The sequence below is a fragment of the Ranitomeya variabilis genome, chromosome 2 (assembly GCF_051348905.1).
Source record: "Ranitomeya variabilis isolate aRanVar5 chromosome 2, aRanVar5.hap1, whole genome shotgun sequence".
NCBI lineage: Eukaryota > Metazoa > Chordata > Amphibia > Anura > Dendrobatidae > Ranitomeya > Ranitomeya variabilis.
Window position 1 is genome coordinate 227,706,710 of NC_135233.1, and position 24,480 is coordinate 227,731,189.

The 24,480-nt window shown below is 43.8% G+C and overlaps 2 protein-coding genes across 5 annotated transcripts in view; both read right to left on the reverse strand.

The window, feature by feature from the left end:
* PIP5KL1 (phosphatidylinositol-4-phosphate 5-kinase like 1) overlaps nt 1-12,943 on the reverse strand; it is a 33,277-nt gene extending 20,334 nt beyond the window's left edge. The window contains exons 1-2 of one of the 2 annotated variants that reach the window (XM_077283880.1): nt 12,531-12,548; nt 12,215-12,308 (exon numbers count right to left, since the gene is read on the reverse strand). In XM_077283880.1, the coding sequence (XP_077139995.1) occupies nt 12,215-12,262 (48 nt within the window). In that variant the 5' untranslated portion in view covers nt 12,263-12,308; nt 12,531-12,548. Of the gene's footprint in view, nt 1-12,214 lie in introns of both variants that reach the window. The other variant, XM_077283879.1, reaches the window with a different exon arrangement.
* Nucleotides 12,944-19,983: 7,040 nt separating this feature from the next.
* Nucleotides 19,984-24,168, reverse strand: DPM2 (dolichyl-phosphate mannosyltransferase subunit 2, regulatory). Of its 3 annotated transcripts, none has more exons than XR_013221169.1 (4): nt 23,877-24,041; nt 22,372-22,474; nt 21,219-21,402; nt 19,984-21,145 (listed from the first exon to the last, which is right to left on the reverse strand). XR_013221169.1 is itself a non-coding variant. In XM_077283883.1 (4 exons), exons 1-4 carry the CDS (start codon nt 24,054-24,056, stop codon nt 21,344-21,346), a joined length of 255 nt encoding a protein of 84 aa, XP_077139998.1. In that variant the 5' UTR covers nt 24,057-24,168; the 3' UTR covers nt 19,984-21,343. The 3 variants fall into 3 exon arrangements, 2 of the variants coding, with proteins under 2 accessions (XP_077139998.1, XP_077139996.1); XM_077283883.1 differs by adding an exon at nt 24,054-24,168 and having other exon boundaries at nt 19,984-21,402; nt 23,877-23,966; XM_077283881.1 differs by having other exon boundaries at nt 19,984-21,402.
* Nucleotides 24,169-24,480: the final 312 nt, after the last annotated feature.

The following is a 24,480-nucleotide window of genomic DNA, read 5'->3' on the forward strand; positions in this document are numbered from 1 at the left end:
CACAATGGTTCCAGGCTCAGTCCTGCACTGTCAGAGCATTTGCAAGAGGGTGTGATCCGACCATGTGAGCCATGTGTCATCATCAGCCTTCACAGATGCTCATCTGATGTTACAGTTATGCAGAATATAAACTGTAGCACATATATATTATACACTGCTCAAAAAAATCAATGTCACACTAAATCCCACATCCTAGATATCACTGTATGAAATATTCCAGTTGCAAATCTTTATTCATTACATAGTGGAATGTATTGAGAATAATAAATCATAAAAATGATCATTGTAAATCAAAATTAATATCCCATGGAGGTCTGGAGTTGGAATGATGCTTAAAATCAAAGTGGAAAATCAAATTACAGGCTGATCCAACTTCAGTGGAAATGCCTCAAGACAAGGAAATGATGCTCAGTAGTGTGTGTGGACTCCACGTGCCTGTATGGCCTCCCTACAATGCCTGGGCATTCTCCTGATGAGGCGGCGGATGGTCTCCTGAGGGATCTCCTCCCAGACCTGGATTAAAGCATCAGTCAATTCCTGGACAGTCTGCGGTGCAACGTGATGTTGGTGGATGGAACGAGACATGATGTCCAAGATGTGCTCTATTGGATTCAGGTCTGGGGAATGGGCAGGCCAGTCCATAGCTTCAATGTCTTCATCTTGCAGGAACTGCTGACACACATCAGCCACAGGAGGCCTAGCATTGTCATGCATCAGAAGGAACCCAGGGCCAACTGCACCAGCATATGGTCTTACATTGGATCTGAGGATCTTATCCCAGTACATAATGGCAGTCAGGCTACCTCTGGCGAGCACATGGAGGGCTGTGCGGCCCTCCAAATAAATGCCTCCTCACACCATTACTGACCCATTGCCAAACCGGTCAAGCTGAAGGATGTTGCAGGCCGCAGAACGTTCTCCACGGCGTCTCCAGACTCTGTCATGCCTGTCACATGTGCTCAGTGTGAACCTACTCTCATCCGTGAAGAGCACAGGGCGCCAATGTCAAATATGCCAATCCTGGTGTTCTCTGGCAAATGACAATCGCCCTGCACGGTGTTGGGCTGTGAGCACAACACCCATTTGTGGATATCTGGCCCTATTACTAACCTCATGGAGTCTGTTTCTGACAGTTTGAGCAGACACATGGATGTTAGTGGCCTGCTGGAGGTCATTTTGCAGGGCTTTGGCAGTGCTCCTCCTTGCACAAAGGAGGAGGTAACGGTCCTGCTCCTGGGTTGTTGCCCCCCTACAGCCCCCTCCACGTCTCCTGGTACCTATTCCATGCTCTGGACTCTTTTGTTATCAACTCTTTTGTTATCAACGATCAATGGAAACCAAAATCATCAACTAATAGAGGGCTTGGATTCCAAATCACCTCGAAAATAAATGCAAAAACTTTGCAATCAAAACCATGATGGCATCTTATAATGTGACCCAGTAATGTGTAAGGCCTTGACATGCCTTTGTGCACTCCTGCACATGATCCTGATGGGATGGTGGAAAGTGTCCTATGGGATCTCATCCACCAGACCTGGATCAGTGAGCGAGTGGACAGTCTGTGCGCTGCGTGTCGGCATTGTATGTTCCAATATAAAATGTGTCAGAGGGTCTCAGTTGGATTCAGGTCTAGGGAACGTGCGGATCAGTCATCGGCGTCACTGTCTTCGTCACGGATACGAGGTTGGGCATTGCCCTGCACCAGGAGGAACCCAGGACCAGCTGCACCAGAGTAAGGTCTGACAATGGATTTAATATCGGTACCAAACAGCAGCAGTAAGGGAACCATTGGCCATCATTTGGAGAATTACACGACCTACCAACCACCAAACTGGTCATGATGGATGATGTTGCATCAGGATAACATTCACCCTGGCATCTCCAGACTCTTTCAGGTCGGACATGTGAATAAAGTGAAGAATGGAGTTCCAATGGCAGACAGCGCCACTGCTGTCCACAGGTCATGGCTGGTATTGCAGCTAAGACATAGTCACTTAAATAATGGGGAAAAATAATTTCTATATAATATATATATATATATATATATATATATATATATATATATATATATATATATATATATATATATATATATATATATATATATATATACACACACACACATATACATACACACATCCAAAATTTTCTGGGAAAAAAAAAACAGACCCTGAAACAAGCAGAGCTGGTGACTAATATAGTGTAAGATTGATGAAGATTTTCCAAAGATTAAAAAAAAGAGTAAACGAACAAAAAAGAATGCATGCCCAGTGATGCAACAGGTGGTGAAAACAGATATCTATGGAGTTTGAGACAGATGATACAAGTTTATGTCACTACTTTAGAAAAGAATTACATGAAAATTATTGCAAACTGACAAGTATTTTTTATTTTTTTTACATTCTTTTCTGGGTTCTCTCTTTAAACATCTTCAAAGCAAATGTTCCTAACACAGAGCTCCAAATCCTCTGCAGACTTAGATTTCAAATCTAAAACCCTGACATTCTGTCTGCCTGCAGGCGCTACCAGGGGGAGCTGAGGAGCTTACAAAATATTAGTCTGGCTCCCTGTAGTGGCTGCTGCAGGATAATGCAGAATCCAGATATTAGTCTGTGCTGAATTATGACCACAAAAATGCGATGATAAAAAGTGAAGAATTACTTTACAACATTGATGTTAGGCAAGTTTGAAACTGATCCAAGTTATGCTAGTCCATGACTGGTCAGGGTCCGTGATGCAGAACGGGCACATGATGGGCAGGGTACAGAGAATTGCTGCTCACCTTAATCATGGCACTGTGGACTGAGTCACGTCTTCCTTCCCCCTCCATTCTTCCATGTGTCACCGTTGTCAGCCCCCACGTGTCATCAGGTCATAATAACTCACAGTGAGTCCGTCTCCGCTCCTTCTTCCTGATGATTGCGGTATAATATTTCCTTTTACATATCTTCTCCCCTGTCCTATTACGCACCCCCCGATCACCCTCAATGACCCTCCCTGGACAGCACGGAAGAGAGTGCCCGATACTGTAGATCTGCACCCACCAGCTATGGAGAATCCCCCCCTATAAAGGCAGCTCGGATGGCAGGGTGCATATAGGATCACCTGCTCCTCTGCCGCGGACGCCTCCTCGCCGCACCCCATATAATAGCCTGAACCATTAAAATCACTGCAGTACAGGGAGGACAGCACACAAGCAATCCCACAGACAATTTGTAGACTGCAAATAGCTCGCTGGAAAAGTCAGCACACATCGATTATACGGCATCAGCTGACGGGAGAGAAACAGGCAAGCCTGATCTTCTAGGCAGAATAAATGCTGCAAAATGTGCACTAGAGAAGGGGCCAAAAAAATATTCGGGTGGTCATTACATTCTACCGGCACCATGGAGGTATTGGGACGGGCTCTTATATCATGGCCCACATACCGATCACAATTCCCAGACTGACTGCGGGTGCCGGACTCCATATACGAGGCAAGTTTGGACCAGGACACTCGCGGTCAGTCCGGGCATTGCGGTCCATGTACGGACCATGACATAAGGCCGTCCGTGCCCAATACCTCCATAGTGCTAAAACTTAGTGACCACCCGTCTGATCCAGGCCTAAGTATGGGAGACCTTACCGAGTATAAAGTACAAGATGACTCCTTTAACTCCTTAACAACCAGATTTTAACTTTGCGCTTTTGTTTTTTTCCCCACCCTTTCTTAACCCCGTCATGACCTTGTGATTTTCCGCTTTTGCGTTTTTGTTTTCTGATCCCCTTCTTCCCAGAGCCATAACTATTTTTTTTATTTTTCCATCAATATGGCCTTGTGAGGGCTTGTTTTTTGCAAGACGAGTTGAGCTTTTGAACGACACCATTGATTTTACCATATTGTGTACTGGAAAACGGGGAAAAAATTCCAAGTGCTGTGAAAATGCAAAAAAAGTGCAATTCTACAATTGTTTTTTTTTTTTTTACAATGTTCACTGAATACTAAAACTGACCTGCTATTAGCATTATCCATTACTAGTTCACAGACACCAAACATGTATAGTTTTTTTTGTTGTTGTTTAAGAGGTGAAAAAAAAATAAATCCAAAGTTTGTAAAAAAATAAATAAGAAAATGGTGCCATTTTCCCAGATACGTAGCGTCTTAATTTTTCGGGTATATACAATGTTTTGATCGCCCCTTATTGCAATGTTGCGGTGACCAAAAAAACTTAATTCTGGGGATTCGATTTTTTTGCTCGTTATACAGTTTACAAATAGGATTAATTATTTGTATATTTTAATTGGGTTTTTCTGAAAGCGGCGATACCAAATATGTGTATTTTTTATATTTTATTAAAACTTTTATATTTATTTAAAAAAAAAATTTAAACTTTTTTTCTACTTTTTACTTGCTAGAATAGTCAGGTTAGGAGACTTGAAGCTACGATCGTCTGATTGCTTGTGCCATACATAGCAGGGCTTCAGGATGTGCAGCAAGAATCATCTGCTATGAACGCCGGCCACGGGTCAGCGCTCACAACAGATCTGCAATGACAAGCATGCGGGTCTCCTGCAGACCCCCGATTGTCATGCCAACTCATCGGCGCCCCGCAATCGTGATAGGGGCGCCGATAAGCGTGGCTTGTGAAGCTCTTCTGGCGCACTAATGTTATATGCTGCTGTCAGAGATTGACAGCTGCATTTAATATGTTAAGAGCCGCAGATGGAACACGGTTCCACCTGCTGCTGTTAAGGGCACATGATCAAATCAGCTGTCATCTGCCTCAAAATAGGCAGGCGCAGTGCCGGAGCCTACATCAAACGGGGAGACACAACCTATGATGTACCTTTTGAAGTCATAGGTCGTGAAGGGGTTTGAAAAGCTATAACTTAAACCTATGAGTACTTTTTTTGCGAGAGTTGTAGTTGGGAATGCCACCATCAGGGGCATATATAGAAATCATATGGTATTATGGGCACCACATGGTCCTCCATACAGTAATATGGGCCCCTTATAGTCGTGCATACAGTATTATGGGCACCACATAGTCCTCCATACAGTGTTATGGGCACCACATAGTCCTCCATACAGTATTATGGGAATCACATAGTCCTCCATACAGTACTATAGGTACCACATAGTCCTCCATACAGTACTACAGGTACCACATAGTCCTCCATACAGTGTTATGGGTACCACATAGTCCTCCATTCAGTATTACGGGTACCACATAGTCCTCCATACAGTATTATGGGCAGCAAATAGTCCTCCATACAGTATTATAGATACCACATAGTCCTCCATACAGTATTATAGGTACTACATAGTCCTCCATGCAGAATTATGGGCAGCAAATAGTCCTCCATACAGTATTATGGGCAGCAAATAGTCCTCAATACAGTATAATGTTCAGCAAATAGTCCTCCATACAGTATTAAGCATAGAAATTTTGTGGAAAAAGAGATAGTCACCAACATTATTATTCTTCTCCTAATAGGGTTAAGCTATCAGTAAATAAATGGAACCAAAATAGGACCATAATGGACCGACTGCAACAAACATAAACCAAACCAGATTTGAAAATAACAGTCAGAAGTCCAAATATATGCAAAAATACAAAGAAGCTTTATTAATAATAACAACAAGTAAGAACATGACAGGAAGAAACAGGAAGTACAGGAAGTAAATAATACAGTATTATAGATACCACATAGTCCTCCAAACAGTATTATAGGTACTACATAGTCCTCCATGCAGAATTATGGGCAGCAAATAGTCCTCCATACAGGATTATAAGTACCACATAGTCCTCCATACAGTATTCTAGATACCACATAGTCCTCCATACAGTATTATAGATACCACATAGTCCTCCATACAGTATTATAGATACCATAGTCCTCCATACAGTATTATAGGTACCACATAGTCCTCCATACAGTATTATAGATACCACATAGGCTACGTTCACATTTGCGTTGTGCGGTGCAGCGTCGGCGACGCAACGCACAACGCAAATGTAAACGCATGCACAACGCAGTGTTTTGTGACGCATGCGTCCACTTTTGCATGGTTTTTGGGGCAGAAAAAACTGCATCATGCAGCGTCCTCTGCGCCCTGACGCATGCACCACAGTGACGCATGCGTCACAAAACGCAAGTGCAACACATGTCCATGCGCCCCCCATGTTAAATATAGGGGCGCATGAGGCATGCGTCGCCGCGGCTGCGCCTGACGCAACGCTAATGTGAACGTAGCCATAGTCCTCCATACAGTTATTATAGATACCACATAGTCCTCCATACAGTATTATAGGTACCACATAGTCCTCCATACAGTATTATAGATACCACATAGTCCTCCATACAGTATTATAGATACCACATAGTCCTCCATACAGTATTATAGGTACCACATAGTCCTCCATACAGTAATGATGGGCCCCATGTATTGCTCCATACATAAAAAATAATCAAATACTCACCTCTCCCCATTACCCCACTGCTCCGGTCTCTGCAGAGCATCTTCGGACTCTCTGCACTGCTCGGCACAGATGGTCGCGCTGTAGTAACGACATCACACCCTCTGCGCTGAGACATCACAGTGCTCAGATGCAGAGGGAATGATAGGAGAGGGAGCATCAACAGACGCTCCCTCTCCCATCATTGTTTTCAACTGCATCAGCATCTGGGATGCCGATATTCTAGGCATGACTTCTCATGCATTTTCTTATAGGTTGCTTTAACCCCTTAGTGACAGAGCCAATTTGGTACTTAATGACCGAGCCAATTTTTACAATTCTGACCACTGTCACTTTATGAGATTATAACTCTGGAACGCTTTAACAGATCCCGCTGATTCTGAGATTGTTTTTTCGTGACATATTGTACTTCATGTTAGTGGTAACATTTCTTTGATATTACTTGCGATTATTTATGAAAAAAAAAACGGAAATATGGCGAAAATTTTTAAAATTTTGCAATTTTCAAACTTTGTATTTTTATGCCCTTAAATCAGAGAGAGATGTCACAAAAATAGTTAATAAATAACATTTCCCACATTTCCATTTCTACTTTACATCAGCCCAATTTTGGAAACAAATTTTTTTTTTGTTAGGGAGTTATAAGGGTTAAAAGTTGACCAGCAATTTCTCATTTTTACAACACCATTTTCTTTAGGGACCACATCACATTTGAAGTCATTTTGAGGGGTCTATATATATAGAAAATAACCAAGTGTGACACCATTCTAAAAACTGCACCCCTCAAGGTGCTCAAAACCACATTCAAGTAGTTTATTACGTGCTTCACAGGAACTGAAACAATGTGGAAGGAAAAAATGAACATTTAACTTTTTTTGGCAAACATTTTACTTCAGAACCAATTTTTTTTTATTTTCACAAGTGTAAAAACAGAAATTTAACCATAAATCTTGTTGTGCAATTTCTCCTGAATACGCCGATACCCCATATGTGGGGGTAAACCACTGTTTGGGCGCACCGCAGAGCTTGGAAGAGAAGGAGTGCGGTTTTACTTTTTCAATGTAGAATTGGCTGGAATTGAGATCAGACGCCATGTCGCGTTTGGAGAGCCCCTGATGTGCCTAAACAGTGGAAACCCCCCACAAGTGACACCATTATGGAAACTAGACCCCTTAAGAAACTTATCTAGATGTGTGGTGAGCACTTTAAACCTCCAGGTGCTTCACAGAAGTTTATAACGTACAGCCGTGAAAATAAAAAATCCTTTTTTTTTTCCTCAAAAATGATTTTTTTAGCCTGCAATTTTTTATTTTCTCAAGGGTAACAGGAGACATTGGACCCCAAAATCTGTTGACCAGTTTGTCCTGAGTACGCTGATACCCCATATGTGGGGGGGGGCACTGTTTGGGCACCCATCGGGGCTCGGAAGGAAAGGAGCGCCGCTTGGAATGCAGACTCTGATGGGATGGTCTGCGGGCGTCATGTTGCATTTGCAGAGCTCCTGATGTACCCAAACAGTAGAAACCCCCCACAAGTGACCTCATTTTGGAAACTAGACCCCGCAAAGAGCTTATCTAGATGTGTGGTGAGCACTATGAACCCCCAACTGCTTCACAGAAGTTCATAATGTAGAGCCATGAAAATAAAAAAATCATATTTTTTCCACAAAAATGATCTTTTCACCCCAAAATTTTTTCTTTCACAAGGGTAACAGGAGAAATTGGACCCCAAAATTTATTGTGCAATTTATGGTGAGTAGGCTGATACCCCATATGTGGGGGTAAACCACTGTTTGGGCGCATGGCAGAGCTTGGAAGGGAAGGAGCGCCGTTTTGGAATGCAGACTTTGATAGAATGGTCTGCGGGCGTTATGTTGCGTTTGCAGAGCCCCTGATGTACCTAAAGAGTAGAAACCCCCCACAAGTGACCCCATTTTGGAAACTAGACCCCCCAAGGAACTTATCTAGATGTGTGGTGAGAACTTTGAATGCCTAAGTGCTTCACAGAAGTTTATAATGCAGAGTCGTGAAAATAAACAATATTTTTTTTTTTCCACAAAAAAGATTTTTTAGCCCCCAATTTTTTATTTTTACAAAGGTAACAGGAGAAATTGGACCCCAAAAGTTGTTGTCCAATTTATCCCGAGTACGCGGATGCCCCATATGTGGGGGTAAACCACTGTTTGGGCGCCCGGCAGAGCTCAGAAGGGAGGGAGCACCATTTGACTTTTTGAGCGCAAAATTGGATGTCATGTTTGGAGACCCCCTGATGTACCTAAACAGTAGAAACCCCCCAATTCTATCTCCAACCCTAACCCTAATCCCAACCCGATCCAAAATCCTAATCACAGCCCTAACGATAATCACAACCCTAACCCCAAAACAACCCTAATCTCAACCCTAATCAAAACCCTAAATCCAACACACCCCTAATCCTAATCTCAACCCTAACCTCAAACCTAACCCTAATCCCAATATACCCCTAACCCTAATCCCAACCCTAACCTCAACCCTAATCCCAAACCTAACCCTAATCCCTAACGTAACCCTAATGCCAACCCTAATCCAAACCCTAACCCTAATCCCAACTCTCACCCTAACTTTAGCCCCAACCCTAGCCCTAACTTTAGCCGCAACCCTAGCCCTAACTTTAGCCGCAACCCTAGCCCTAACTTTAGCCGCAACCCTAGCCCTAAATTTAGCCCCAACCCTAACCCTAAATTTAGCCCCAACCCTAACCCTAAATTTAGCCTCAACTCCTCTAGCTGCCAGCCGGCAGATCATGGCGGGCGCACTGCGCATGCGCTCGCCATTTTCTTACCGGATGAAGAAGCCGGCGGGCAGGAGGGGACGCAGGGACACCGGTAAGTATAACAGGGTCCCCGAATCCCCCTATTTCTCTGTCTTCTGATGTGCGATCACATCAGAGGACAGAGAATGACACACCGCTTTTTTTTTTTTGCGGTCGCCGGTAAACAGTTAATTACCGGCGATCGCAAAACAGGGGTCGGTAAAAACCGACCCCATGTTCTTTGGGGTCTCGGCTACCCCAGGCAGCCGAGACCCCAAAGATCTTCCGGGTGCCGGCCAGCGCCGCTATTTTTTGGCCGGAACAAGATGGCGGCGCCCATCGAGAGCCACGAGGAGCACCGGGGGAGACAGGTGAGTATCGGGGGGCGATCAGGGACCCCATTTCTCTGTCCTCTGATGTGCGATCACATCGGAGGACAGAGAAATTAAATGGGAAATCGCGTTTTTTGGGGGGTTTTTGCGACCGCCGGTAAACGGTTAATTACCGGTGATCGCAACCCGGGGGTCGGTAAAAAACCCCCGAATCATGTTCTCTGGGGTCTCGGCTACCCCCGGTAACCAAGACCCCAGAGAAAATCCGACTCTGGGGGGCGCTATTTACTTTTTCCACAGCGCCGTTAATTAACGGCGCTGTGGTTTAAGTACCCTTAACTGCCGTCGTTAAAAGGCGTATCGGCGGTCGTTAAGGGGTTATAGTAAGAAAAAAAACATTAATACAATGCTTGTAAAAAAAGGAAAAATCAGGGTGCCAACAAGCCAAAAAAAAAATAAATCTGTGTTAAGGAAGCCTGAGGCAACGTTCACATGGAGACTTTTGCAGCATTAAGGTTTTGTTTTTTTTCTTTTTAAGAAGCTTTTGGAGGAGTTTTTTGCTTCCTGAAGGTTTTTTTTTTTTTAATAACCTTACGATTGGACATTGCCTAATTTGGAGGTGGCATGTACTTTTTCATTTTTTTCCCACCAGGAGTCTGTCAAAATCTGTACGTGAAAAAAAACCCACTATATTATTATTATTATTTATTGTTATAGCGCCATTTATTCCATGGCGCTTTACAAGTGAGGAGGGGTATACATAATAAAAACAAGTACAATAATCTTGAACATTACAAGTCATAATAGGTACAGTAGGAGAGAGGACCCTGCCCGCGAAGGCTCACAATCTACAAGGGATGGGTGAGTAAATCTCATATGAATAATGAATAGCAAAGTGGATTTCCTATAGAAAATGAACAGAAAAAATATCTGAATTTAAAAAACTCCATGTGATTAGGAAAAGTTAAGGCTTTTATTAAAAAAAAATTCTGGTGAGTGGTAGTGCTTATAAAAAAAATGTCCTTTATGCCTTTTTTTTTACATGAGATTTCTATGATGTTGTTTCAGTTCACACATTATTTACATACTTTTTTTTGCAGGTGCTTTTTTCTTTCGTACAAAATGGCCAAAAAACATGCTGGGTTTTGAGAAAAATGACAAGAACTGAACAAAAACAAACAAACAAAAAAAAATCACAAAAAGAATCCCAGAAATTGCAAAGCCTGTAATAAATTTTGGAATTCCTGATATTAGCAGAATATAAAATGCTGGATGACTGGAGTGTCGCTCTATATCAGGCTTACCTGAGCTTCTTCCTCTGCAGGGAGAAAATGTTTGTGGCCCGGATACATGGCTCTTCCTGGAGCACTCAGTACTATATGTGAGCGGTGGGGTCAGTTCTGCTGCTCTAGTCACTAATTACTAATACACAGAATTAACAAAGGAAACCTAGCAACAGCTTAGTTAGATTTTAGGTTTTGCATAGGAGAGAAAAAAAAAAGGAAAAAGTGAATCCATGATGGTAAAAATGGGCACATGGATTAAAATTGCATCCGTCACACTGATGAAAAACAGTCTAAATTTTAATGGCGTGTAAAAAAAACGTAAATGGACGTCTGAATAAGCGCCAAGAGTAAATGCACACCTTGTCTTAATTTGTGGATTTTGCACATGGATTTTCCAGATCATCATGGATTTCACATCTGCAATATAAAAGGGCGAAGTCTACACCCATACCGCAACAAAAACCGTGGCGCAAGCTCCATGTGAATTTATGATGATTTTGCTGAGAAAACCCGGACGGATTTGATGTAGATAAATAGGCAGGCTGCAGATTTCAAGTCTGTAAATAATTTACGAAAAAGATTTTCTCTGCTTAAGGTTTTGGGAAAACTGATCCACAATGCTGATCCTGTAATAGGCAGCGGATTTTCCACGGACCATTTTGTACCCAAAAATCTGCAGAGTATACAACCCAGGGGATTTTTTTTTTATTTTTCAGGCAGCTCACGGACCCATAAAGTTTCACCGATCCATACGTTTAAAAAAAAAACGGACGACCTGCGAGACTCAAAGCGTAACCTGTCCACAGCCGTTTTGCGCTTCAGACTCTGACATTAAAAACTATGGGGAAAAAGTATGAAATGTGGAAGACAGTCTTTGTACCTCACTTTTCCATAAGAGTTTAATAGTTTTTTCACTGATCAATTAAGAGTCGATCAAAAGTGAGAAAAGAAACAGATGGAAAGAAAAAACGGAGGCAAAATGAATGACGAGGAAAAAAACAGGGTCCATTTCTCAAGGATGTAAGAATTGACATCACTGCAGAAAAGGTGCGGACACTTCACACATTCCACCCTACCACTTGGCAAAAAGTGAAATACACACGGACATTTGCAGAATAAAAATCCGCTGCATTTACGCTACGTGTGAACTTAACTCTTTAGGTGCTGAAAGCCAAAACTCTTTCCGGTCAGTGCACACTGTACATTAGGATTGTACCTTCCCATAAACCATGGCCCCGAGAGGCTCTAATGCAGATATAATGCAGAAAGGAAGACGGGATTTCCAATTCCTGGATATCCGCCAGATACCAAACTGAGAAAAGTGACCACTGGGATCTATACTTACAGACACTCGGCTTCCGGTCTGGGATCTGGTCTTGTTAATTTTCTCCATTGTTAAAGCTGGGGGTGACCGTGATCATTCTGGAAGCTCAAGGTCTCTGCAGGTGGAAGAAATAGAAATTCATCGATGGTTAAAGATCCAAACTGGAAAAAAAAAAAAGAAGGTAGGAAAATAATAAAAATGGATTAAAAATCTCAAAATATTATATGTCGATGATGATGTGATCAGAATTCGGCCGACTCGGAGGACGAGCTTGTAAAGGTGACAGCAGAAAGGCCGAAGGTCAAATGTCAAAATCTGGAGTGCAAGTAATAAGCACCTTGTAGCAGATCCACATGAAGCCGGTGTGAGGAGGTGAGGGTGGGGTTGCAGGTACAGGGAGACCCAGGTGAAATCGGCATGGAGTTTCCTTCCCAGTTGCCAAGTGACGGTGTCGCTTTGTTGTGGTTCCCATGTGTCCGACAAGCTGTGACGGCTCCTCTGCGTTTACAACAAGTCGCCGGTAGTATCTCATACAGAAAGGTGCATCATACACCCCACTCATCTATCAACAGCATACATTGCTCCTATTATTTTCAATCAGGAAGCTCAGTGTGGCTCAGTGGTTAAGAGCGGTACCACGCATTGTGTTCAATCCAATGCAATACTTGCATAGGGGTTGCATGAGGCCTAAAGTTTATCGCTGATTTCATCCATTGACTCAAGAGTTTGTGTCTTAATTGCCGTACATGTTCAAGTCTTTAGGTGTTGCTTTGCCAAGCTATGCCAACATGAGGCAAAGATCAGCTGATTGCTGCAGGTCCACATGTCCTAGTGTTATTGACACAATCCCTTTAAACGGTTTGTCCCCTTTTCAGAAAAGGTTTACTCACCTTCCCATGGTCCTTTGATGAGTCTAGGCCACTGCACATCCACAGCATTACAGCCAATCATTGGGCTCGGCAGTCCATGCCATCTACTTGGGTACAGCCAATGAGCTCATCGATTGTGCTGTAGCCAATGGACGCAACGTCAGACGGGAAACAGCGGTGGTGCTTAACACTGGACCTGGGGAGGGTGAGTAAGGCGGGTTTACCTTTTTTTTTCCTATCAACAGAGCCTATAAGAAAAACTATTCTGAAAGGGGACAAACCATTTAAGTTTATTATTTTTCCATTACCAGCATATTCTTGTAGCTCGTTTCATGGACCTTCTCCTTAATTCTTCCACAAATAAAGATAAACATTAAACAAAGGATGTTAATATGTGGCAGCTCTGTAATAACTATTATGTAATTGGCAACATTTTATGCTACCCCCCGGGGACGGCTCATTGACGCTGAAGACCCCCGGGAGAGGCAGGATACATTGGCGCTATATAAATAAATACATAATGAGGGTAGTGTGCCCGCTGCAGTGTAAGTCACGGCTCCTACCTGCTCACAGCAAGACGCAGGCAGGTCCTATAATTGTTCTTAAGTCACAGCCCCTTCCCCCGGGACCCCATAATCCTGTCTCTATTTACAGCAATCAGCGCACAAATAGGTGCAGTGATTGTGCCCTGTAACAAGGAGACGCTCGGGGATAATGACGGGTATGTGGCATTGTACGCCGTGCAGTTAACCCATTGCTCCCTGCAGTGTGATGCAGTAGATGTCAGACTGAGCATCACTGTAGACAACGCAGATCCGGCACGCCATCGGATCTCTCAAGCCTTGGGAACAGGAGTGCTTACAAATACTGATGTAAAAAACTGACTAAATACTGAGTGTGTGAACATGGCCTAAAAGTTATCACCATTAAAAGGAGGCAGCGGAGGAGGACCCATGACCCACAGTAAGAAGCTGGGGAAGAAAGATGGAGAGCAGCAGGTGAGCTCTCAAGATGGCGCCCGCGTGTCCTCTCGGGAGAGACAGAGGGATGTCAGTGGGGATGCAGCAGCCAGGCTACAGCAATATGTTCATAGAGCGAGTACTGCAACCCCCATGGGTCAAAAACTGGGAGCAAAGCTGCAGGGGCCCCCAAAGTGTGTCCCCAACAGGATCTAGATACTCTGCCTTGGCCCAGGAGGAAGAGGATGAATCTTCTGAAATGGAGGTATACATGTGGACTTCTTGAGAGTAGGGATCCCCTATGGAAAATGAATGTCCCCCACGGGATTCCTCTTCATTGATGGATGTCCTTACTGCAGCCAATAAATGAAAGGCCACACTTACTACGCTGGCAAGCCAGGTGGGCTACATCCAGGAATCTTATCTCCATAATCCACCATGATGTCCAGAAAGAGGCTGAGCGTATCATGGCAGCTGAGGGTAGAGTCAGCGAGCTGGAGGATGCTCTCCCTCCTATCCATAGACATTCAGAACAATACTCGAGCTGTGGTGGCGCTGCTTGCTAAGGCGGACGATTTGGAGAATCGCCAGAGGCTAGTTACATAGTTATTAAGGTTGAAGGAAGACTAAGTCCATCTAGTTCAACCCATAGCCTAACCTAACATGCCCTAACATGTTGATCCAGAGGAAGGCAAAAAAAAACCATGTGGCAAAGAGTAAGCTCCACATTGGGGAAAGAAATTCCTTCCCGACTCCACATACGGCAGTCAGACTAGTTCCCTGGATCAACGCCCTATCAAGGAATCTAGTGTATATACCCTGTAACATTATACTTTTCCAGAAAGGTATCCAGTCCCCTCTTAAATTTAAGTAATGAATCACTCATTACAACATCATACGGCAGAGAGTTCCATAGTCTCACTGCTCTTACAGTAAAGAATCCGCCTCTGTTATTATGCTTAAACCTTCTTTCCTCCAGACGTAGAGGATGCCCCCTTGTCCCTGTCTCAGGTCTATGATTAAAAAGATAATCAGAAAGGTCTTTGTACTGTCCCCTCATACATTTATACATTAAAATAAGATCACCCTTTAGTCTTCGTTTTTCCAAACTAAACAGCCCCAAGTGTAATAACCTATCTTGGTATGGCAGACCCCCCAGTCCTCTAATAACCTTGGTCGCTCTTCTCTGCACCCGCTCTAGTTCAGCTATGTCTTTCTTATACACCGGAGACCAGAACTGTGCACAGTATTCTAAGTGTGGTCGAACTAGTGACTTATATAGAGGTAAAATTATGTTCTCCTCATGAGCATCTATGCCTCTTTTAATACATCCCATTATTTTATTTGCCCTTGTAGCAGCTGCCTGACACTGGCCACTGAATATGAGTTTGTCATCCACCCATACACCCAGGTCTTTTTCATTGACGGTTTTGCCCAGAGTTTTAGAATTAAGCACATAGTTATACATCTTATTACTTCTACCCAAGTGCATGACCTTACATTTATCCCCATTAAAGCTCATTTGCCAATTATCAGCCCAAGCTTCTAGTTTACATAAATCATCCTGTAATATAAAATTGTCCTCCCCTGTATTGATTACCCTGCAGAGTTTAGGGTCATCTGCAAATATTGAAATTCTACTCTGAATGCCCCCTACAAGGTCATTAATAAATATGTCAAAAAGAAGAGGGCCCAATACTGACCCCTGTGGTACCCCACTGCTAACCGCGACCCAGTCCGAGTGTGCTCCATTAATAACCACCCTTTGTTTCCTATCCCTGAGCCAGCTCACAACCCACTTGCACATATTTTCCCCTGTCCCCATTATTCTCATTTTACGTATCAACCTTTTGCGTGGCACCGTATCAAAAGCTTTTGAAAAGTCCATATACACTACATCTACTGGGTTCCCTTGGTCCAGTCCAGAACTTACTTCTTCATAGAAGCTGATCAAATTAGTCTGACATGAACGGTCCCTAGTAAACCCGTGTTGATAGTGGGTCATGAGGTTATTCCTCTTCAGATACTCCAGTATAGCATCCCTTAGAATGCCCTCCAGGATTTTACCCACAGTAGAGGTTAAGCTTACTGGCCTATAATTTCCGAGTTCAGTCTTTGTCCCCTTTTTGAATATTGGCACGACATTTGCTATACGCCAGTCCTGTGGTACAGACCCTGTTATTATGGACTCTTTAAAGATTAAAAATAATGGTCTATCAATGACTGTACTTAATTCCTGCAGTACTCGGGGGTGTATCCCATCCGGGCCCGGAGATTTGTCAATTTTAGTGATTTTTAGACGCCGCCGTACTTCCTGCTGGGTTAAGCAGGTGACACTTAATGGGGAATTTTTGTTATCACTGATCATATTGTCTGCCATGGGAATTGGAGTGCCGGAAAAGGTGTAATTGGGGAACCCAAACAGATTTTTTTTTTAAAAATGGCTACTGGATACCTTTGGCACAGAGGTCTTCAACTCTCTTGTTCATGGTGGAGAGGGCTCAAAGGGCCCCTACAAGTCTCAGGCCGGTGGGTAGGCCCCCTTGACTTATTCTGATAAAAATCCTCTACTATAAAGATTGTAATATTATACTAAGGAAGGCACCGGAGAATCAAGAAATTCATCTTGGTATGCAAAAGATCTCAATCTTTACAGATTTCTCTGTCGAAGTCCAGCGCAAACAATCTTAAGTTTCTGGACATTAAAAAGGAAAATGATGGCTCTGGGATTCTATGATTTATCCTGCTACACCGACAGTGGTGGCTCTCGGTCCATCTACATTCTTCTCGTATCTCAAGAATGCCCTTAGATGGTTAGACAATCGTCCTACATGGATTCTATCGTAGCTTACATTCCTTTACAGCTAATTACTCTTAGGAGGACCACTCAGGAGTATTTAGCAGGGATTGGTCTCCCTTCTCTGGCGGATAAAGATAATGACTTCCTAGATTTGCCGATCTCGTTGGAGGAAATCCAACAAGCGGTGGGGACAATGTCAAATGACAAAGAGACTGACAATCAGACGTCCTTCCAATAGAAATTTACAAGCTGTTAGAGGGGCAACTATAGCAACATTGCTCGGAAATGATTAATAATGCTTTTTTGTCTGGGGAACTTCCAAGATCTTTATATGAGGCGGTGATTGTGGTTTTACCCAAAGATGGTAACGACAACGAATTACAGGACTCATACAGGCCCATTTCGTTGTTGACGTCTTATGTCAAGATTTTGGCAAAAATCCTCGCAACAAGACTTAGTACAGTCATAACCGCCGCAATTCATTCTGATCATGCAGGCTTTATGCCCTCTAAATTTACAGCTGTAAGGAGGTGGGGGTGTTGTCCACGTTCCCCCTTGAAGACATAAGACACGTGTATTTCTGTAATGTGTTTAACGATTTCCATTCTTATGCGATGAGGTTGTGTTCTGCCCAGCAGAAGGGAGTTAATAGGGAAAAATAGGGTTAACAGTTGGGACTAGGCCAGAATGGGAGGGGATGGGTGAGAAGACAATGGAGATTTTCTTCAGACAGGGATGAACCTGTGTCAGTAGCAGACCAAAGCTAAAGGCCACACACCCAGCCAGGACCCCCATTTTCATGTAGTGCCGGGTCTTAGAAGACTAGTCCATCGCCCACGGCTACAGCTCCATGCCACATAACACAGCCATTAATTTACGTAGGCTGTTCATAAATATACAAGCATCTCAGGCAGATCCAAGAAATAGGGCTAATCCTTCCTTAGATGCAACTAAGGCCTTGGATAGTGCGGAGTGGGGATATATAAGGGCTGTCCTAAAGGAAATGGGCTTTGGTCCCAATTTCATTAAATGGATATTATATGAGGCCCTGACCGCTAAGATAAGGGCGCATGGCGAGATCTCTGACAGTCTAGAACTGCATAGGTGACAAGGCAGGGATGCCCTCTGTCACCACTACTAACCTCTAGCCCACATTATTACAAGGCACCCTGAGATATGCTTTAAATATGGGAGGAAAGGATGGCATTATATGAGGAGGATCTGATTGTATTCAATAATAATTCTAATTTTTCACTTCCAGTTATAATGGGGATCATATAAAGATTTGCGCTATTTTCAGAATTAACCATAAATTGTTAAAAAGTATTTTCTTCCCTTGGAAAAGTAATTCAAGAGGGTATCCTACTTTAGTCCTTATCCACAAAGTTTTGATGGGTCTGTAAGAGATGGCTGGGAATACAGGATTGCTCTAAACATACCCCTATCTGGAATAACCCTTGTCTGAAGGAACTTTTACATTTGGAGGTCTTTGGGAACGGGAAAGGCAGGGTCTGCAGTATGTATACCAACTGTATGTAGATGGACATTTCTGTTCATTTGATTATCTGAAACAAGAATTCAATGAGTAATTGTAAGTTTAAGTATCTACAACTAAGGCCGTTAGAACCCAGGAAAGTATCTCTGACCTCACCACCTCATCTAGTGGGGTGTGGGACATTGTGGCACATGCTGAACCTACAAAGGGCTTGATTTCACTACTATACAATTCTTTGTTAAACATTTTGGGAAACCCCATCGCCTCGGTTAAATTCTGTTGGGATAAAGAAGTGGGAAATTTTTTCTATGGAGTGAGAGGAGGTCCTTGAATCGACAGGGAAGATCTCGATTAATACACGACCAGCGAAGGTCTCAATGACTCCTTGTGCACAGAGTATACGAAACCCCCAAAGTAATACACAAGATGGGTCTCAGAATAGATGAGGTCTGTCCGCGATGTGGAGAGGGAGCAGATTTAATGCATTTGTTTTGGTCCTGTCCCCAATTGACCAACTTGTGGGAATATGTAGTCAAATTAGTCACAGAAGTTTATGGTCTTCACACTCCACTGATCCCTAAAGGTACCGTCACACTCAGCGACGCTGCAGCGATATAGACAACGAGCCGATCGCTGCAGCGTCGCTGTTTAGGTCGCTGTAGAGACGTCAAACACCAGCTCCAGAACGATGCAGGAGCGATCCTGTGACGTAACGGTGACTCACTTATCGTTCTCACAGGTCGTTAGCTCCATGTAAAACATTGCTGGCATCGTTGCTTTTGCTGTCAAACACGACGATACACGCCGATCTGACGACCAAATAAAGTTCTGGACTTCTAGCTCCGACCAGCGATATCACAGCAGGATCCAGATCGCTGCTGCGTGTCAAACACAACGAGATCGCTATCCAGGACGCTGCAACGTCACGGATCGTTGTCGTTCTCGTTGTAAAGTTGCTCAGTGTGAAGGTACCTTAAGTCATGCCTTTTGAATCTTGTTGGGGATGTGGTTTGGCTCCAATCCAGCTTGCCGTAACTAATGGAAGTCCATCGCCAAACACTGGCTGGCCAATGATCCTTCCTAGAAAGAATAAATAATCCGGTGTCTGAATAGTACAATCTTGATCGAATAGATGGCAGATATCAAAGGGGGGGGGGGGGCTACGACTAAATTTGGTAAACAATGGGGTAATTGGGTCAGATGCCCTACAGGGGATTCCGTGGAGTTGGCGAGAAACGTAGGGGGATTGTTGGGAAAAAGGCAGGGGATACACTGAAATACTTTTGGTGTAAAATGAAAATGTCCATTTGTAAAGCGTCTGTATGAGATGTATAAGGATTCTGCTTTTTCCAAATGCTTGTTGTTAATTTTGATAAATGTTAAATAAAAGTTTTGATAAAAAAAAAAAATAAATGCTCATCCACTGCTCCTTTCCTTGTGTATGGGACTGCCAGAGATAGAGTACGGCGCTTGGCTTCGTCTAGCAGCCCCAAAGGGAATGAAGCAGCGCTGTGCAAGTGCGGCCATAACTTCATTCTGGCGTTCTCACGAGCATTGGGCCCCTACAGATCTGCTGGTGATCACGTTTAATGACGGGAATAACCCGTTTACTGAGCTGGTTATATCTCACAGAGTGCCGAAAGGAAAATAAATAAGGAGCCTGAACCTGGAATATAACAAGTTTTATTAACAAATGCATTTAGTTACGTTTCCCTTCTAGGTATTCTGGTGGTCTGTAGATAACGTATGCTCTAGGTAGGGCTAATATTTATTCTAGAGAGGTATTCCAGTAAAAAGGGTACGTGCCCACGATCAGAACTGCTGTGAGTTTGATGGCAGATGTAACAGCATAGTGGATGGGATTTCTATGCGTGTTTTTGCACATGCGGACAATGACATGCAGTGCATCTTTCAAAACCGCAGCATGTCAATTTCTCGTGCGGAAATGCTAGTCTCCGCAACACAAATGACATCAATAGAAATGGTTCAGTGAACACTGAACTACACTCAGAATACAGGAGAACTTATAAATCGGTGTGGCTCCCAAAAACCACTGTAATAGGGGTCCTGCATATCCTATTTCAGTGGAACAGCAGTTGTACATCAAGGTCTAAAAGAATAATGAAGAAAGCCAAGCACTGAATTCAGCTACGTCCGCCAGTCTTGTAGATGATGAATAAAGTGCCACCTTAAAGTGACTGTTGTTGCAATGCATCGGCAGCCATGTGTTCACTAATGTTACTTTCATCATCTATGGGACAACTGAGTGAACCGCTCAATTCAAATGGTGGCTCCCAGACACGTAATCTGGTGATAAGTGAGGATCTGAGTGGTCAGACCCCTACTGATCTACAGTTATCCTGTGGGGAGGTAATACTTTAATATACCCCTTTAATGCATTTGATATAGGTTTTATCAGTGGTGCACAATTATTTGCAATGATGCGAATAATTAGGCATCAGTAACACATTCTGGCCCGGCAGTGCAGGCGGAGTCCTCCTTCATGTTGCTTTTTAAATGGATTTAAAACCAATATTCCTATAATAAAGCAATAGTAAGTAAATGCATGTCCGGTAGCTGTATACAGCCTTATACAAGGAGCCACAACCATCACACAAATTCAAAAAAATCATGTTCTGGGGTTACAGATGAGACCTGTGGCACAGTCTAGTCAGAGAAAGCCAACAAATTTAAACCTGTCATCACTCAGTGCAGCCACCAGGTGTCAGTGTTTGACCACTGTACTGTATGCAGGCTGCATATTGCAATGTGCAGGGGGGTGGGGGGCTGCGGATCAGGGGTAAAACCCTATACAATCCCTGGTTACACCTTCAGGTCAGCGCTGAGAGATGGGGGTGGGCTGAAGGTCAGGGGTAAAACCCTATAACATCCCCGGTTACACCTTCAGGTCAGCGCTGGGAGATGTGGTCTCTTATGATAGATAACATCCATTGGTCTCGGGAATGTTGGTGGGAGTTTCAATCAGTCACATATAAAAAGAGGGTCCAGTATCTTTGCAGAGAGTCTTCACTGTGACTTCTTTTTAGGATTCCGACTTTTCCACATCACATACATCACAAAGACACCTGACAGAAGGGGGGAGGGAAATAGATGAACAGGATTATTGGTGATATAAGAGCAGCAATTCTATACACTACAATTGAGTTAACAGGAATGTTCAGGATTTAAAGGGTTAATCCAAAAAATGCACCTAACCCTTCCCTCCCCTCCATTTATCCAAGAACGGGACAGCTGGAGAAAGGTGAATACAGCTATTTCCGGCAGTCCCATAGACTATGAATAGGGTGACGGTGGAGCATGTGCAGCTTTGCTCCATCCAATAGGGGGCTCTATGTATGGGGGATGCAGCTGCCACTAATAGGACCCACATCTATCTTGAGGACAGGGCCCTGACGGCACCACAGCCAGTGAGAAAGTGGCGGAAATTCCCATACAGATGGCCGCTCTCTCCATTCATAGGTTCAGGAATTCCAACCACCTCTCCGCTCACAGCGACGAATGAAGGGGTCCCAATACTGATGATCGGCGAGACCTCCCATTGATGGAAGCCCCTTTTATTATACACTATATCCCGTGGCTATGCTAAAAAAAAATGTATGAGATTGGAATACCCCTTTTACTGCAGTAGTTGTCAGTCCATGCTGGGAGTTGTAGCTTCACAACAGCTAGAGAGCTCAGGCAGCCGACTTCTGCTCCAGAAGCAGCCACTAGCTCCTCTCTGCTACATCGTGTCTTGCATTTGCTATTAAGAGGGGTAACCGGGGTGCGCTCACTTCTGCATCAGAGGTGAGCAAGGCCGGTGATCTCACGACTCGCGTGTGCACCTAACCCGCCTGTGCGCGCAAGCTGGGAGATATACGCAGACCTGACGTCACTGGCCCCGCTGATGTGCATGTGAGCAAGAAGAGGACCCCTTTAAAGGGGTTAAATAAGAATTGGAAGAAATTATTTAACATAGATGAGCTAGTGCACTAGCCCCACAACCAGTCTGGCCCCTGTGGTGCGAGCAGCCCCGGCGGCGGTACAAGACTTACCCATGAGGAGGAGCAGGATAAGCCCGGCCAACAGGGGCAGCAGCACGGCATAGTCACGTGGGAGGAAGAAGGAATGGATCACATGATCGCTGCCAATAAATGGCTGCAAAGAAAGGAAGACAGGGGGCACCATTAATATCAACATTATCCTGATGGCCGAAATCACACCCTACACAGGACATGCTGGGAGTGATCCAATGCATATGGGGTGTCCAGATGGCAGGCAGAAGGATTGGGCATGTTGGATTTCTACATGCCCGATAACTTGTTCCTCTCCCCACTAAAAACACACAGATGTATAAAGAAGAGCAGTGTTAATACTTTGCCCACTCGTCCATACATACTGCCCGTCCTCAGCATAAGGGCGACATGTGGTTTAGCAGAAAAAGCCACACAACGCCATTCATCATCAATGGGCATCCATGCTGTCCACTGGTTATAATGGGCACCTTAGCGTGCCAGCAAACTGCCATGGAGGGATGTGAGGATGACGGCACAGCGTGTAAATGCAGGAAATGGAGAACTCTGCTTTCTGGCTGTGAATGAAAATTATCGGATCTATCATATGATTTCCAAGAAAAAGCCTGTAAAATCCCCGCACTGATTAACCCCTTCCACACTGGGAGATTTTCTAAGTTTGAGTTTTTATTTTTTTTCTTCTTCCAAAATCCTTTAATATTATTATTTCCAGCCACATAGCCATAGGACGCCATTCATTTCACCATATAATAAACTGAAAAATGGGCAAAATTTACAAGGGGAGCAAAATGGTGAAAAAATAAAAACACGCCACTGATTTTTTTTCCCAAACAGTCCCAATTTTGCAGAAACAGGAACCTCCAGGGGTCAGTACGATTACAGCAACACCAAGCATTATATATTATATTAGTATTTAAGAGAAAAAGGCTGAACTTTCCATTTACAAAAGAAACCTATGTTGTAGGTCTCCACTTATCCCGAGTCCCGTCACGTGTTGATTGTTCCGTCGGTGATGCCGTGTCAGGGCTTATTTCTTACTTGGGGACCAGTAGTTTCCCTTCATATTTTAGGTGCAGATGCGACAATCTGATGGCTTCTTATTGAGTTTTTGGGAAACCGACTCTTAGCAGAAAGCTGGAGGCCTGTACGGGGGGATAATATTTACGGGCGGCTTTAATATGACGCGGACATCACAATGAAGCCTTTCTGGGGCTAATGCAGAGTTCTCGGTGTGCTGGGACTTGTAGTGCACACGCATCTGGGTATCCATAGGCTGCCTGAGCTTGTGTATTCAACCTCAACCTATCAGGGCTTGCTAGGACTTGTAGTATGTGTCATGGCGGGTAGTCACTGGCAGCAGGAATAGGTTAATTATGCCAAAGCATGCTGGGAGTTGTAGTTTGCACTGCCTGAGCACCCTCAAATAAACTTAGCTCACTAAGGCATGCTGGGACTAGTGGTACTACAAGGCTCGCAGCCTCCAGGGCTTCTTCTGTTTAGCACACAGCTCCCAAGCCATTACCTACCAAGCAGATGACCCACACTGTGTAATACAGGAACAGCACAGAGCTAAACGCCACCAGCCCAGCCCCGGCCAACCGGTCAATGCCTGTCGCCTGCAACAAAACACACACAATGACCGAACACCGGAGAATAAAGCACGCACTGTATTCCATCACACCGATCTATGATCTCCAACTCACCATGCTGCAACGTCACTCAATCCCCACACTTCCGGATTACTACTAGCCAATCAAAAAGAAGCGTTGGCCGCAAAGCATCTCGGGAATCGTAGTCCTGTCATCTGGCGCCAAGACTTGGAGCGAACCAAAATGAAGAGATATGGGGGGAGCAGTTATGGTCCGGGCACATTTAATTGTACCACGATTATTTTTTAATTAATCTGATTTTGTACCTTATGCTAAAAATATTTCTGACATTTTAAAATGGGTTTTTATATATTAATTATACATGACTTGGAATGCAGACCCCCTGCTCATAATTTGCATGGCTCTCCATTAGTCTTTATTGGAGCTTTATCAGTCGATGGTCACACACTGAGGGATTTTTTTGTGGCAGTCAAAAATAATGCGAAAATTCAAGCGAAAATCACCTCAGGCAATGTGACTT

Excerpts from the sequence above, each read along its gene's own strand:
- DPM2 (XM_077283881.1), bottom strand. The coding sequence starts at position 24,026 with ATGGAATACAGTGCGTGCTTTATTCTCCGGTGTTCGGTCATTGTGTGT. Across the intron at positions 22,475-23,876 it reads CAGTGTGGGTCATCTGCTTG|CCATTTATTGGCAGCGATCA; the intron begins GTAGGTAATGGC and ends CTTTCTTTGCAG. Across the intron at positions 21,403-22,371 it reads TATCCTGCTCCTCCTCATGG|GTGTCTTTGTGATGTATGTG; the intron begins GTAAGTCTTGTA and ends CCCTTCTGTCAG.